General features: G+C 43.1%; 1 protein-coding gene across 2 annotated transcripts in view; it reads left to right on the top strand.

Moving 5' to 3' along the window:
* Smg5 (Smg5 nonsense mediated mRNA decay factor) overlaps positions 1 to 8,756 on the top strand; it is a 63,320-nt gene extending 54,564 nt beyond the window's left edge. For both annotated transcript variants that reach the window (XM_065427497.1, XM_065427498.1), the window contains 5 exons: positions 2,847 to 3,093; positions 3,692 to 3,782; positions 4,763 to 4,843; positions 6,393 to 6,556; positions 7,257 to 8,756. In XM_065427497.1, coding sequence (XP_065283569.1) covers positions 2,847 to 3,093; positions 3,692 to 3,782; positions 4,763 to 4,843; positions 6,393 to 6,556; positions 7,257 to 7,333 — 660 coding nt within the window. In that variant the 3' untranslated portion in view covers positions 7,334 to 8,756. The remainder of the gene's footprint in view (positions 1 to 2,846; positions 3,094 to 3,691; positions 3,783 to 4,762; positions 4,844 to 6,392; positions 6,557 to 7,256) is intronic.
* The last annotated feature ends 7,203 nt before the right edge of the window (positions 8,757 to 15,959 follow it).

Consider the following 15,959-nt stretch of genomic DNA (forward strand, 5'->3'; position numbering starts at 1 on the left):
CCACTGCTAATAATTCTTAGTCACTCCAAAGCTCCAGGTTTTGCTTAATTTACCCTAATGTCTAATGACAAAGTGCAAGCCCCTTAGTGTCGGATTAATGTGCATTATGCAGCAGCCAAGTGGATTATTTTGCCTGCCTCAGGGCTACTGTGGCACACTACGTGCATACAGTTTCTATCAGCACCATGGTGGTGGTGGCCTTTGCCATCACACTTTATCCCTGTAATGTCCAAACACATTTTCACATTAAGAAAAATGGAACAGTCTGTTAACTTTTTGTTTTGTTAAAATGAAAACAAAGAGATGTAGTTACCCAGTAATGGTGACGGCAACTCTTTTTTTTTTTTCATACCAGAAACAATATTAAACATATGTGTAGTTAAGAAAAAGAAATAATGTTATAGGGCCAGAAATCCCCCGCACATACCTTATAGCTGGCTTTGTAGAGTATACTTGTGCAAAAAAAGAAAGAAAATGTTACGTTAGTGGAACTTAAGTAGTATATGAATTAGTAATTTGTTTACTGAACTATCCACAGCTGGAAACTTCGCTCCAGCATGTAAAAAATGCTACTATGGACTTTGCATTCAGTTCCTCTTACATGAGAGGAAGCTTTAGCTCGGGGCAAACTCAGATTTCCCTATTCGAATACATGCGAAACGCATACACGCTTTTATGAGACAACTGTTGGACTGATTTAAATGAAATTTATTGCATCTGAGAGAGAAAGTTAAGTTCTAGTTACTGTAGGTAGGAACATTTTAATTTGGGACTTCAGCTCAAAAATAAAAAGTGCCAAAAATCGGCAAGTAAATAAAATAAGGAGAAGTACGAAGTTTACAAATCTGTAACTCTGCACCAAAAACAGATATCTTAGTTCTGTAAACTTCATCAGTTAAAGTATCTAAAGCAAATTTTATATATGAACTTGCAGCTTTTATGAATTTGTTACAAAGTTTATGAGGGTCTTGCAAAAGTTCTACTCGGAAATTAGCATGCTTCAGAGTACTATATAATACATCAGTTTTGCTCACTGTAGCTGTATTATGTGCAGTTTATAGAATTGTCATATTGGATTTCATTGCTCAGTTAGATGTCAACTTGACAGTTTCATTTTGTGTAATTTTATACAATTTTTTAAAAAGACACACGGCCTAAATGAAAAATCCTCTTGCAATGGTGACATCATTACCAAAGTGGTCATCAAGTCTCATCAAATTTGGTGCAGTGGCTGCCGAGAAAAAACGATTTCTGCGTTGCCATGTATTTAGATAGGAGCCCCCAAGCTAAAGCTCCCTCTTAAATCAGAATTTTGAGGTATCAAACTCCGCATAGAATTACACTTGGCACTACAGGGTTACCTTTGTGCAGTAAGAAAGCAGGAGTAAAGTTAAAGGTATGTTGGTATGAAATGTGTCATTTGGCAGAACATAGCTGCCGTTCAGTCTGCTTAGACAATGATCTATATTATTTTTGCAGCAGAGCCATCATTGTGAAAACAGTATATCCCTTTCAATCGCAAATTACATGATGGACTGTAGATAAGTGTGTCTAATTTGCTTAATTTTATTCCAAAGTACTGCAGACTCAATTGAGAGAAAGTCAGGGTAGCAGGTTGATGATTTGTGCATTTCCTAGAGAGCCCTCGTAAATCTCATCTTACTGTTTAGTCAGTCATGTTGAATTTTTTCATTAGATTGTTTGGATCACTGGCTTAAAGGGACACTAAAGGGCAAATATTACGTCAATGTGGACAATTAAAATACCATTACGGAAACCTCGCAGCACTTGTTTCTTGCCAAAAAAAGATTTAATTACAGTGAAAATCACAACTGAAGGGGCTGCATTCCTGTAGAACAAGTCAATCTACCGTCTACGAGTGAGATGGTGTGATGCTGCAGACGTCATGAGTGCCCTTTAGTGCCGCCACTGAGTAAAACGGCGCCTAAGAGCCGGTGATGCGATTTTTGCCTAAAGCGCGAAAACAAAGCCAGAAACGGAACCAAGACATCACCTAGACGCAGCATTTTCTGCTGCTTGCAGCTAATATGAGCTTCACAAGCCAGCAAAATCAGTGCAGCAAGTATGTCATACCAAATCTACCCAGGTGTGAGAGAGCATGCACGATGCGGGGTCAAGTGAAAATGAAACCTTATGACCACCCACGTTGTCAAGGTTAACGTCTATTATGAGTTATTTCTTCCAAGAATTGTATAGAATTGGACAAGTAGCATTTTCTTCCGTCTTATAGTGCAATGCAATAATCTTTTTATATCAATGGTTGAGTACTTGTGACACTGTTATAGTGAAGTGCTAGATCAGCGGGCTGGTACTAGAATGTCCCAATAGTATCTCAAATTGTGTCCTGTATTTACCAAAATTTCTCACTTTATAAAGCTCTGTTATCGATAATATTGATGCCTTAGTTGTTATTGAGCAATAATCTATCACTTTAGCTTGACTTAATATTTGCCTTTAGTGTCCCATTAAAGTGCACATGTAATTAGATTATTGGTTTCGGGTATGGGAAGGAAACTAGAAAGGGAAAACTGTTCTTTCATCATTGCTGATAGAACATGGCGCATTGAACGTGCTGGTGCCTTAGATAAAATGGTCATGCATAGTAATGCTCAGGAGTGAAATGGAGTCGCATGGGTAAGGTGAGGGTCCAGTTGACCCACAAGTCAATGTCTGTAGTTTCTTTTTTGAAACTGCTCAGCTGAACTGGCAAGAACACAATGTGTATGCCGTGACTGAAGGGGACATATCTTTTGTGCCAACTGCATAGTTGCTTATGCTGGATTGTTGATGGCTCACGTGCATGTGGTGCACCACTCTGTGTGCAGGATGTCTTCCTCATGAGTGGTGAGGGAGGAGGGGGTGATGAGGAGCGCAAGCGGGTGATGCGCAGCATGGCCCACCTGTGGCTGGAGCAGGAGGTGCGGGACCTGGAGGGACAGCTGGGCCAGGCAGGCAGGCAGGCCGCACCACCGCCCTTCCTGGTGCCACACACACAGGTGCTCTCCACACGCCTGGTCCACCTGCGACGCCTGGTGGCCTCCCGGCGCTTTGTGCTTGTTGTGCCGTCACATGGTCAGTTTAACCTTTATTTTGAACTTTTTCATAACTGTTTATACTTCAAGGGTCCCAAAGGGGTATTACATGGAAGGGGTGGTCATATGAAGGACGGAATTAATGACAGTGTCGCAAAGATGAGTCGCACTCGATGGCAGATCTAACGTGCACGTTAACGCTGATCAATGCAATTAGGTGAAAAAATATGGACTGCAGGTATGACCATTTTGGACTCGCAAGGCAGCCTCAAGCCGTTGCCCAATCATGGCAAGTGATGTTGGGGGTAGGTAGCTTGGCTCAATTTAGTGCATAAACACATTTGGTTGTGATTGTCTGCCCTCCAGGAAGGACTGTTTCATCATTTAATTTACTCGTTACAACATGTTTTCTTCTATGTATATATAGAGGCACTGCAAAATATTTTGCTGCATTTGATCGAAGGGGTGAATCACTCATGGAGGCTTTGGTTGGTGCAATAGCAAGGACTGCATATCGCTCATAATCACAGGTCAACGTTGAAGCCATAGTGCACGAGCACTTTGCTGCTAGCAGAACCTGATTTCTCAAGGCCTTCTTTTCTGGTATTGAGAGAAACAAGCTTCTTGTCTATCTACAGTGATCTCAAGTCTGGACCTGCTGAAACGGGAAAGCGTTGGAGCCCGTGAGTCAATCCGCTGGCTGGAAGGGGAGTTGCGCAGAGGAAGCAGGTATACAGCATTTGTAGCAGCATCTTTACTCTGCAGAATTGCTGGAAAAATACTAGAAAGCAGTGCTTGTACGCTGAAAAACTTAACCAAATTTGTAGCAAGGACTGCAGATAGGAATCACTACAGGCATGGAGAGCAGTCCACTTAGAGAAAAAAATGGCAATTGTGGTACCTGCTTTACTTTGTGTGTGTCTGTATTTGTGTGGTCATATCATAAGAAGCCAACGAACAATGACTCCAAGGACAGCATAGGGAAATCACTTGTAGGTCTTAATTGAATTAAATAAATGATAACTACATGGAAATGAAAGTGGATAAAAAAAAAACAGCTGTAATGCAAAGGTTCATATCCCACCTGCAGCCAGTTGTCTTTTCGTCCACTTTCATTTCCATTTGTTTATCATTTCTTTAATTCAGTTAACAACTACAAGAAATTTCACCTATGCTGTCCTTGGCGTCATTGTTTGTTGGTTTCTTATGATATGACAAATAAAAGTCGGGCTCCTCGGTTTCCTTTCTTCTGATACATGTATATAAGAAAGAAATATGCTGAGAAACATCAGGTTGGCCAAGTATCAGGTGGACAGGTGAGTCAGGCAGGCGCTTTTAAATGTTGTTAGGCAAGTTTTTGTAAAGCAATATCTTTCTGTTGCTTTTCCTATAACATTATTTTTCTTTTTATCGTATTTCTCTACGCTATTTAATCTGATGGTAGAGGCATACTACACACCAAGCAGTGATAAGGTCAGCTGTTTTTGTGCTATACCACTCATTACTGCTTCTAAAAAAGGTAGATATAATCCCTAACTGTGGCTTAATATCTGCCTCATGCACTAATTACTGAATGTGAAATTAGTTTGCTGTGCAGGAACTGATGAACTATGGCTCTTTAAAGTTGGTTTGGCTTGTAGTGAATGCTCGTAGTGGCTTTAGTGCAAAGTTGTTTTTGTCTGTGCATAATACTTGCCATGTCCTTCCAGGTACGTGCGTTCTCAAAAGAGCCATGAACGCCTTTCACTGTCTCCCATGAAGTATCCAAAACGCAAGGAGAAGGAGGCCTGGTGTGTACCCCAAGTTAGCTTCTATATTCCTGGGCATTATGACCATAGAGGAAGTGTATGGCATGTTCTACAGCTGCAAACAAATTGCCTGTGAGCTGTAGTGGCAATAACAGTATTGTGTCTGAAAAAGAAGTACGACTGCAGCTGGTACAAGGAAAACAGAAAAATGTACCGAGGAAGATATTTGTCATAAAGTACACACTCTTTGCTGTGCACTCTCTCTCTCGCAACCCGGGTCCATGGCTTTGAAATTGTTTGCCGAGAAACTGTTGATTTGGGTTGTCTCTGCTTTTTCTGAAATCTTCAGTACACCTGAAATGTCATTTTGTCAAGGTCGTTTTCATTTTTAAAGACACAAGACAGGAAAATGAGCCAAGCCTGAAGGATAGCGAGGCTATGGCAGTTGGTTCATTCCAGAGGTCCCAGGAATGAATTCATTCTTTGTGTCGAGTGATCTAGTAAGCTGCCTACCTACAAGAGGGGAGCAGCTGCCTTGAAGCCGATGTCTGCCATTCCTTACTGAAATCTTCATTACTGATCACTCAGATCACCAATTTCTAACAATTTTGAAGGAACAGGACAAGAAAGAAAGACAGATACAGCGCTCTTTCAGCCTTTATCACCTGTAGTGACTTGGCAATATACAGTAATGGCGCGAGATGGCAAACTTCACTATAGCTTATCAACTCTCATGTGTTTGCCACCAGCATATTCTTTTCTAATTGAAATTGAACATGTCATTAAAATGGGCAACTGCAGGAGAGGGAATTGTCCATGTAAAGTTTTGATAAATGCCTACCAACTCAACAGTCCCTCACTTCTGCAACTTGCTGTTCAGCTTTGCTCCCCCCACCCTTCCCCTTCAGATCTGCTATTGCATAGAAGCAGGCTCTATGTCGTCGCTTTCTCCCAATTATTATTCAATGAATAAATTCCTTTGTCTGTCATAATGCAATATGACTTGCCACACTAGGCTGCCCTGTGAAGACAGAGCAACAGAGCCCCTAGATATATGCTCTACCTTCCGCCAGAAATTTGACTTACAAGTTTTGTGTATTTTTATGAGCGCTTCAGAGATGGCACAATAGGTATGCAATGTTCTTTACTGCACAAGTTGCTTCTGGAGAGGCAAGTAATGCATTGAAACCACAAAACGAGTATAATCAGGAGAGGCAGTGAAAGGGTTAAAAAGATCATAAGTGATTCAAAGTAACCCAAGGTACTTCACTCCATGGATAAGTAGTCTTTGGTGCAAACTAGACACGCATGAAAAATATGGAGAAAACTGGTACACAGACAGATGCACCTACCCTGTGCATCTTCCTTGTTTGTGCTTAGTTTACGACAGGGGTTATGCTATCCATGAAATAAACCTACTAGCCCAATAGCAAGTATTAATTAACTGTCCACCATACCATTTCCTTTAGCCCGTGTACATCTTTGGGGGCATTAAATGCCATCGGGCAACAACAGTAAACTGCCATGTGCTGACGAGAGTTATAGCGTAAGGAAGCTTGTGCAGTGACAGCACTCTGTGTGGTTGCTGCAGGGAGCTCTTTCAGATCCTTGAGTGCTGCCACCACCTGGAGCGGCAGTGCCCCAGGGGCGGACACCCAGCTGACCGGCCCATGGTCACATTGCTAGTCTGCTCTGGACCACCTGGTGCTGCAGGCGGCCTACCTCCCAATGCAACTGCACTCGCACATTCTGCAGGCAAGCATCACAACTGCTTATGCCCCATTTCAAGTATCTGTTGCTCACCACTGTAAAAGTTAGTGTGACTTTACCTGCTAGCCTTGCAGCCTCGCAGTTGCTACCCTTGTCCTTGGCCCTCTCCATTTGAAGAATAAGGTATATTATCAGAGGGACTGGCCACTGTGATCTTAATGTAATAAGTATGTACCAATGTTTGACGAACCCTTCAGTGGTAATAAAATTGTGCACTTTTTTTCACTCCCGCAATCAAGTGCAGGCAATGTACCTTGAATTCAGTTTTGCTGATGGCATCGTTAAAGTTGAGGCTTTTGTCCTTGCGCCTTCATGCCTTCCTCAAAAAAATTATATTAGATGGTTGCTGCAGTGCGTTAGTGTAAGCACTGCTTTTCATTTGTTCCTAATGACAATGCTATTTTCATCTATTCCTAACGGGGATTTGTGAAGTTGTTTGGTTCTGTGTGGTGGTGTTTACTTTTTTGGTGTGTTGACTTTCACCATTCTCATGTTATGCACCCGTCACTCTGTACTTAGGTAAGCTAAGGCTAAGTTGCATTGAGTCAAAGGTCTCAAACTTGCATCAGTCACCAGTCCTCATACACTGTGTGGCATATTGAGAGGAATATGAGGACTTGCCTATGGCTGTAGGTGCCTAAGGTGTAGTCCACGTGTTTGAGACCCCTGCCGCTTCCCAATGCAGGCATCAACATGGAGGATGTGGAAGCATTCACCACAAAGTGGCTGACAGTGAGTGTGCCCAGAACACAACCTGGATGAGAGACCTTGAAGAATGACCCCTGAGCACCTCATAAATGGATTGACAGTGGATCCCCTTGGAGGCGAGAAATGGGCCCATTGAACAACCCTGCGGGCACACCGCTTTCATTTGCAGCAAGTACGGGAATCCTAAGCAACGAGTTTTATATCACAACAAGATCGCCGCGGTAGCTTCTGGTGAGGCGTCAGCAGAGGTGCTGACGAAAAGTTTGGCTGGTCACCCTAGAAATTCAATGCCATTCTCAGCCAAGTGGCTGGTGCAGCAGACAAAAGCTGTTTCTCAGGTGGTCGGAGGCTGAATACACATTTGTCCAAGCAGTCAGCAGTGCAGTTTGGGCTGGTCATTGATTTGGCATGATGGTACTGGCTTGGCAATGAGCTTGCTTTTTACAGTGTCTCCTGTTTTGCGCACTTTATGCGCACGTAGCACGGCAGTTAGGCAGGCTGTCTGTGCTGGGTTGTGATTTAGCATATGACATGCTCAAGCAAACTTGCTTCATTTGCTGGAATAAGCACTTTCATTATTATCTTATTGTTTTTCAGTAATATCCTGGCACAGTTTCCTTGCCATTTATATTTTTCTTGCTTTGCTTTGCTAAGATTAGCAACCTGTCAAACGGACTTTTTGATAAAAGTTTGGTAGTACTAAAATTTTTTGTGTTAATTGCAAAACAAACAAACAAGAAAGCTATTGTGGCTGCTGACATTCATGCCATATAGCAAGATTTCAAGTTCATTGCAATTCGGGTTACTTTTGTTTTTTCCAGGGTTGTTACCCATTGCATTTTAATCCCAGCCGACAGATAGTTTAATTGAATGCAAGCTGCATTGAACAGCGTATCACCGTCACATGTTTTACCAGCTGTCCAGTAAACCAGCACATTGTTTCAAGGGCTTTATTTTCAAAAGATTGCATAAAATATTGCATACAATTGAAGTAAGACATTGTTCATGTGTCATATATATAACATCGTTTAAGCTAAACGAAGCTCCATCATCAGCATAATGTATGCTTGTCAATTTATTTTTCAGTGTAGGCAAACTGGCCAACACAACTTCAAAGGGCCACTGGGCCCTGCTTGATTTTTTTACTGTTACACTGTCATTTGCCTTCCGCAGGCTATCTACTCTTGTTTGGTTCTGTGTAGATCAGCGATCTGCTGAATGCTCTGTATGTGCTGTCCAACATCTGCAGAGACTCCAGATAATGCGGCAACCAGTCACCTTTTTTTTTCTGTTTATTTTTCTTGTCTAGTGCAGTTTATACTGGTCAAGTTATTGCAGCATCTTGTTTGTTCATGTTTACAGATGCCAAAGTATGCAGAATTGTAGTTGATACCTGTCAAAAGACTGTGCTTGTTGAAATCAGTGCCATTTAAAGCGGGGTATTGTTCATTTGAAATAAAGCTATTTTGAGTTGGCAGATTGTCTCATGCCTTGTTTGCATTTTTGTGGGATTACTTAGAGCCCACAAGTTAAAGGTATTGGTGAATGGTACAGCAAACTAAAAGAAGATCGTCAATGGCCTTGGGCTGCCAGACATGTAAAAAGGGGATGTAGGTAATGTTAAATGTAACACTAAACACCAAGAAGAAAGTGCATTAAAAAAGTAATTGAAACTTGGATAAATCAAATTTGTATTTAATTTGAGCAGATAAGAACATTTTGTTTGGCCTATGTTTCTGATACATTTTGGAAAGACTAATTTTTGGTTTTCCAATGCAAAGAAATGTGGCAAAAAATGGAACAGAAAGTTTGTGAGGTGAACGTTCTGCAAGAACCCAAACTTGTGCTCCTTCACAGTTTGGTTGTCTCTGGGAGGTCTATTTAACATGAGCAAGCAGTTATAAGCAGTGGCTTAGCAACAGCGGGGGGGGGAGGTGCTGTGGGCCCCGGGTACAAGGGGCCAGTGGGGGGGGGGTGTCATATACGTCTGAAGACACCCCTCTTTCCGCCGGCTACACCCGGGGGGGGGGGGGGGGGGACGACGGAAGACCTATGGGCCCCGGGTGCCAGACGACCTAGCTACGTCACTGGTTATAAGTGCATTTGGATCAATAAAGTGTTGCAAGATACACTGTATGGAAATGTTAGATGTGGGAAAGTTTGCAATTCAGCATATTTAAGAGCTATACACCAACTGAGGCTTTAAAAGGATGCTAAAGAAAAAATTCAGTTAAGACTTAAGTATCTTTAAAAATGTTGTGAACCATTCGACTCTCTAAAGGTTCCTGAAACTTGCCATGTTCAAATCTTGCTGCGAACATGATGTAGTTAATCTTTTACCGATGAATGAACTAAGCCCTAACAGACGCTGTCAAAATTCATGTCACTGCGATATGGTTCGGGAACTTCCCGGCGGCGGCGCCACCGGTATTTCCTTCTTGCACCTTTTCTGGCCTATACCAAGCCTCTTCTCGCGGTAAGAGCGGCGTGTTTGGTATCGTAGAAGGGCAATTTTCTAATACAGGTGAAATCATTTTTCTCTTTAGTGCTCCCTTAAGATGCCCTGTTAGGATGCGTCATTGTCGGCTAAACTAGGCCTAGGGCCTGTCAGATATAAATGTGCACGAGAGCACCTCTCGCTTGACTGAAACCCACACATTTAATATGTCCACATGGTTTTAAATATTCTATTTGGCCCACAATGATTTTCAGACGTTTGTGTTTTCTGTAGTGGGGTGTGGCTTTCAACTCCAGTGATGTGACCAGAAAAACATTTTCTAAACATCGAGAATTCTGTTTTTGTAATTTTTTATGCCATTTTAAGCTCATTTCCTTCCCCTCAATCGGATAACTATCTGGAAAGACTCGTGAGAACTACGCAACCAAGGTGGCTAAAAATATTGTGCCGCAAGATTTCGGAGCGTTATGTTCCTGCACCTCTGTATGGCAAAGTGCGCAGTTCGCGTAGGAGCGTCGTCTGCTCTTGCGCTCTGAACGCCTGTTGCCCGCAGTCGTAGACTGACGGTCGTTGCAGCGTGAGTTTCGTCAAGTGTAATCGGAAGTCTCCAGTAGGCGATCAGTCAGCTGACATCAGAGCGCGACTTGTTTGCAGACGCGCGGAAAAAGTGGGGGCAGAGTTATGGCCGCGCAACTTGGGTTAACTAAGTTTGTATCCGTACTCGGGGCCCAGTCCATACAGGTTGGTGCCACGCTCATATGGGCAGAGCCCGAGCCATTTTGCTCTATCAGGAAGTACTAAGGGCCGATTTGGAATAAAAACAGATTGGAATAGGCTTACGTTATACTGACCTTGCTGCCCATGAACGCAAGTATTGTTATTCAGTCATATTCTGGGTGAAAAACCTTGTCGGATGCGGTCCGCGAGCGTCTCGCGGCCCTTTGATGTTTCATCGATGAGAACACTCAAGCAAGCACACTATCATTTCAATTGAGTTGAACAAACTGACGAGGCTCCGGCACCTCGCAGCAGCGGGACTTTTGCCGCATAATCCTAGCCATTCCATTGTTTGGACGCAGGGACCACATTATCGATCCCTCCTGGACTTCATTAGATCAGCAAATCTTTCATTTGCTTAATCATCGTTCTTTGGCCGCATCCCATATGGCCTTGAGGCATTAACCCTCGCATTTAAAAAAGAGTCACTAAATGTCACTACCAGCGTTGCTACTGCCATCCACAGCATATGTAATCTGTAAAAGGTAACAAGTTTGCAGACACTCTAATACTTTCTACTGCCGCCGGGAAACGAGTTCGATCGCGCTGTGGTGGTAGTAGGCAAAGTGTCGTTTTCGAAGGGTGAAAATATAAGAACTAGGCGACTAACAGTTACATATCGCGTCAGGGCCATTATAATTTAACGATCCAAGCAATAAAGCATGGGAGTCATAAAGAATTTGTTTTCCCGAATTTTCGCTACGCTGCGCAATGTGATGCAGTAAAGACGTACTATGGAGCGATGTTGAGGCATGAGAGAGGATCCCAATTTCAAAGTTATTTCTCTCTCAAATATCCTTGATTAGAACTGGAAAGATTTGCAGCTTGCGTATACACCATAAAACAGTTTAAGCCCTTAAGAATAGAACGCCTTTGACGCACCCATATTGCGGCATGGTAGTTTTTACACAGTGCATAACTCGCGCAGACACCCGTACTGCGCATTTATGGCGTTCAATGGTGTGTAAATGGCATATTTTGTAGGTTACGCCTTGTAAGGGGGTAGGGGTATCTTATTTGGTCAATGCACAAACACTGACGACGGCGTTACAAAATTATGTCTGCCATAATCTTTGTCTTGAGATGATGCATAACTAAGAAACATATATTGCACCCAAGCACATGGAAGTGTTCACAACATATTTTGCTAATGTCCGCAGGTGACCTAGTATTTGTGCAAAATACACAGGCGCTCACCGTTACAATCCGCGCTCTGTTATGGACGTATACGGCTATATGCAGGGTGTTTCACGTAACATGAGCCAACGATTTAGAAAAAGTGGTAAACCGCAACTGAATCAAAGCAATGGCTCAAGGTTTGCCGTTGGGTGGCGCTCCTTAGGGTATTTTTTTATATTGCGCTTGATTAATTAACTAAGATCAATGATGCAAAAAAAATGTTGTATTCGCTTCAGGGCCATGTGCATTTCGTTACGTTGTAGAGGGCATTGCAAAACGAGCGGTTCAGTTTTTTGTGTGCAACCTACCTGCTGCGTGGTGATTTTTTCCGGCGGTTTAACCGTGTGTCGAGCCTATCAGAGACGGCAGCGCTTTCTTTCCGTGGGCCACAATTCTATGAGACACAGTCAAAGATGCTAACGCACTGTGAAGCCGATGCCTGGAGCCGCGACCGCTCACTTCGTATATATACGGTCCGCGCGCACGGTTCTTTCGCGCGAAGTGCGGTTGAGAGCGCTGCAGTGCGGTAGCGCACGATCGCAGTGACGTGGTTTTATTCCATATTTCGCCGGCTTTCTTTAAACGCCGTAAAAAAATTTAGATCGGTCGTTTTGGAATGCCCTCTGCAACGTAACGAAACACACTTGGCCCTAAAGTGAATATTAAAATATTTGCATAATTGATCTTAGCTAACTAATTAAGCGCAATATAAGAAATATCCCAAGGAGCGCCACGTGACGGCTAACAATATGTCGTTGGTTTCATTCAGTTGCACTTAACGACTTTTTATAAATATTTGATTCATGTTACGTGAAACACAGGCACGTATCCAGGGAGGGGCCCGGGGGGACATTGCCTTTCTCGGACATTGCCTTTCTCCGCCACCTTGTTAAGGCGGTGTGTCAGGTGGTGAATATAGGGCAGTGCCGCTCATCTAGCCCGCTCATGAGCTTGTCGCTCAATCGTCAACACTTGATCACCAGCTTTAACCACTTGGGTGTTTGGGTGTGGGTGTTTTTCTAACCTTCTGCGGTGGGCGCAGTACGTCTAGAACCGCAGCGTCCTGCGCTTTACGCGGTTGCGCGGGACTGGCGACCACGCATCGTTACGCTACTTCCCCAATAACAGCACGGGTCGGTTTTGGCACATGAATTGGTGGAGCAGTAAACGAGGGATCCAAAAGAACTGTGATTGTACCGCAAATATACATTTCTCCACAATTCTTCCAGAGCTAACTCAAAAAACGCTACTAGAAATCTTTATTTTGCGCTTTCGCTTGTTAACTTATTCTTGGCAAGGTTCTTCCTGCGCACTTATCATTCGCGATTCCATTTGACGTGGTTGTCATTTGTCATTTAACTGTTATTACTGCACTTGCTATTGTTAATTCCCATATTTAAAGAACAAATTCTATTTTATTTTTATTTTCAACCTATATATTCTATACATAATATATGAAATGGCGAAGACGTTTTACTGTACGGCTGGGAACATATTTATGAAACGAGAAATAGACTCTTTATGAAAGTGTATGTATTATATATCATATGAAATGGTCAATGCGCAATTACCGTACATTGGGAACCTATTTTTTAAGTGACGAAGATATGTTGCTTATGAAGAGCTGAAACGTGTTTTTCTATTTCCATTGCGTATAAAATTAAAGCATTGACTGTCCTTCAATACATAATATACGTATGACAATATATATATATATATATATATATATATATATATATATATATATATATATATATATATATATATATATATATATATATATATATATATATATATATTAACTTCATTAGTCGCATCACAGGCCTTTAGCCATAGATTTGCCCTGAGCAGACGTATTTCAAGAGTAACGTACTACGCTTGCTTATACCTAAAGAACGAACGTTTACGACAAACATGCTGCAGGTAAATGGTGCCGAGAGTTGGATAAAATCCGTACTCACACGTGGCATGATTGAAAAGCACGGTTCGTGCTGAAAAAGGCACAGGCTGAGGCTGCAGTGTGCCGCGGTTGTTCGGTGCAGCGGCGGCGCGTGCCGAGGAAGGCACACCTTATGAAAAGCGCAGTGCTGTGCGTTGATCGATATATCGAATATTCCGGCTCATGGAGTTCGATATAGGCGTGCGATTCTTCCGTGCTTGTACGTGGAAATTCAACGAGATGTTCTCGCTTGTCGATATCGACAATAATTCGAGATATCTCTGTTCTGTATACATAAGCGGCCTCCACTCTAATGTACAGAGTCCTTGTGCAGGAGAAGCTCGATGTTGTCATTTCCCTATATACGCCGCAGCACATGAGGCAGCTCTAATGCAGGAGTATCATCGTCACTGTATCGATGCGCGATCTTCTGCAAACGTTGGGATGACGGAAACGTCAACCGCATATACATTAGCGTCTCTGGCCTGCTGCGTAAAACAGTTATACTTGAAGTCTATCTTACTATGTGTCCGTATAGGCAATGTTACTTTAATTAATATTTTGTCAACGCCGATGTTTAATACACTAATCGGTTTCTGCCGTCGAAGAAAAAAAGAAAAAAGCGTCCCGAATCCTGTTATCGACTGTGTATTTCAATCCATGCGGCAACTATAACCGGTTTAGAATGATGCTACATCTACTGCGTATACTGCCGCCCACTCGGTTTTGCTGGGAACACGAGAGGCCACTTTTTTTTCTTTCTTTTTTTGTCAGTCCGCATCTAGCAGCTCAGCGCACTTCGTGCATTTATTCCGACACAACGAGCAGGTACACTGTACATGCAATCGCCAAAGTTACCTCCGTACAATGGTGCATCAAGTAGAGCAAGCACATTAAAAAACTTAATAGGCCAGGGAAACTGCTAAGCAGGTAGCGATAGAAGCTAAAGTCGGTGCCTAGTGGCTTCAAATGAACGAATGCCCCTTAAGAAAAGACGTGCTGAACTGTGCACGTTTACAAGCTTTTGTAAAAGTTGTGATTATCGTCTCTATAGGAGGCAATAAAATCACGTTTCTTGTTCATAAGTCGGCTTGCACCCTTGCATATGCTTTTTCGACAGCTGCCACACACATTAGGCGCATAAACTTGCGTTACGGTGCGGTAACTGTCTCTCGACTCGCGAACTGTTCATGAAAACTATTTCCCTAAGCACTTTTTGTATATCGTTGCGACTTTATTCTTTACAAAGCCTTTCTGAGCTTTTTATCGCACGTTGAAGCACACGACATCCTTACACGCACTTATCTAAATGTAAGAGCGAGGGAGGGTGGGGGTTGAGGCAGAGTTTATTGCTCATCTATTGCAGCGCTTAGACGGGCCGTTATCGGCTGGTTTGTCTGCTGCCACAAATGGAGCCCTAGCACCGAAAATGGGAATGGCGTGACCTGCAGTCGACAATAGACTTCGCACACTTTCGCCTAACATGCGCTCTGCGCAATCTACAGTCGGCAGTATCTCTGAGCTCAAGTCCGCTCTACATATTCGAAACTTTGTCTCTCAAGTGTCTATTGCACTGTAAGGTGGAGTTGCTCGTATACACTGTCGAAGAAAAAGACTTTTCGTGTTCTTTTTCTCTGACATTGCTAACAATTTGTCAGGCAGGTGGTGAAAGGCCTTCAAAAGCTCAACCAAGATTGATAACGCAAACAATATTTTACTGGGTATTATTGCCAGGTGCGTTGCTATAGCTGTAGTTAATGCTGCCAAGCCTTGCAGAAAAAAAAAAAAGATTTATAAACACAACATAGCGCCCCTGTAAAACATCAAGGTTTATGCACTATCTGTGCAAGTAACAATTGTAATAACAATAAAAAAAAACTCTCATATAATGGCAACTGTCGGCGATTGCTAATTGGCTTTCGGGCCTATCGAGATCGCATTAGGCGTACGAAAGTATTACAAAGCTTGTGTGCAGCGGCAAATCGCACCCCTCATTGCACGCACATACGCCTTCGCAATAGCTATGGCCACGGAGCGCCAATAAAAAAAAAAAAGGAAGCAACTACAACCACAACAACAACGAAACCACACACACACTCACACAAGCGTTTCCGTCTCCTTTCGTTAGCTTTGTATGTTCCTCCTCTTTTGTGCATGTGTGTGGCAAGCTTAACAGGCGTGCCGCGGGCAGAAGCGGAACAAGCCCCTGTCCGCCGTTTCGCGCGCGGGGTGCGGAGAGCGTGGGCGCATCTCGTCCCCGGTGAACCACCGGGCCGCGGCGGAGCGAGGCGGCGGAACGGCATGATGGGGGGTGGAGGGGTGTAACG

Source organism: Dermacentor albipictus, chromosome 2 (assembly GCF_038994185.2).
Source record: "Dermacentor albipictus isolate Rhodes 1998 colony chromosome 2, USDA_Dalb.pri_finalv2, whole genome shotgun sequence".
Taxonomy (NCBI): Eukaryota; Metazoa; Arthropoda; class Arachnida; order Ixodida; family Ixodidae; genus Dermacentor; species Dermacentor albipictus.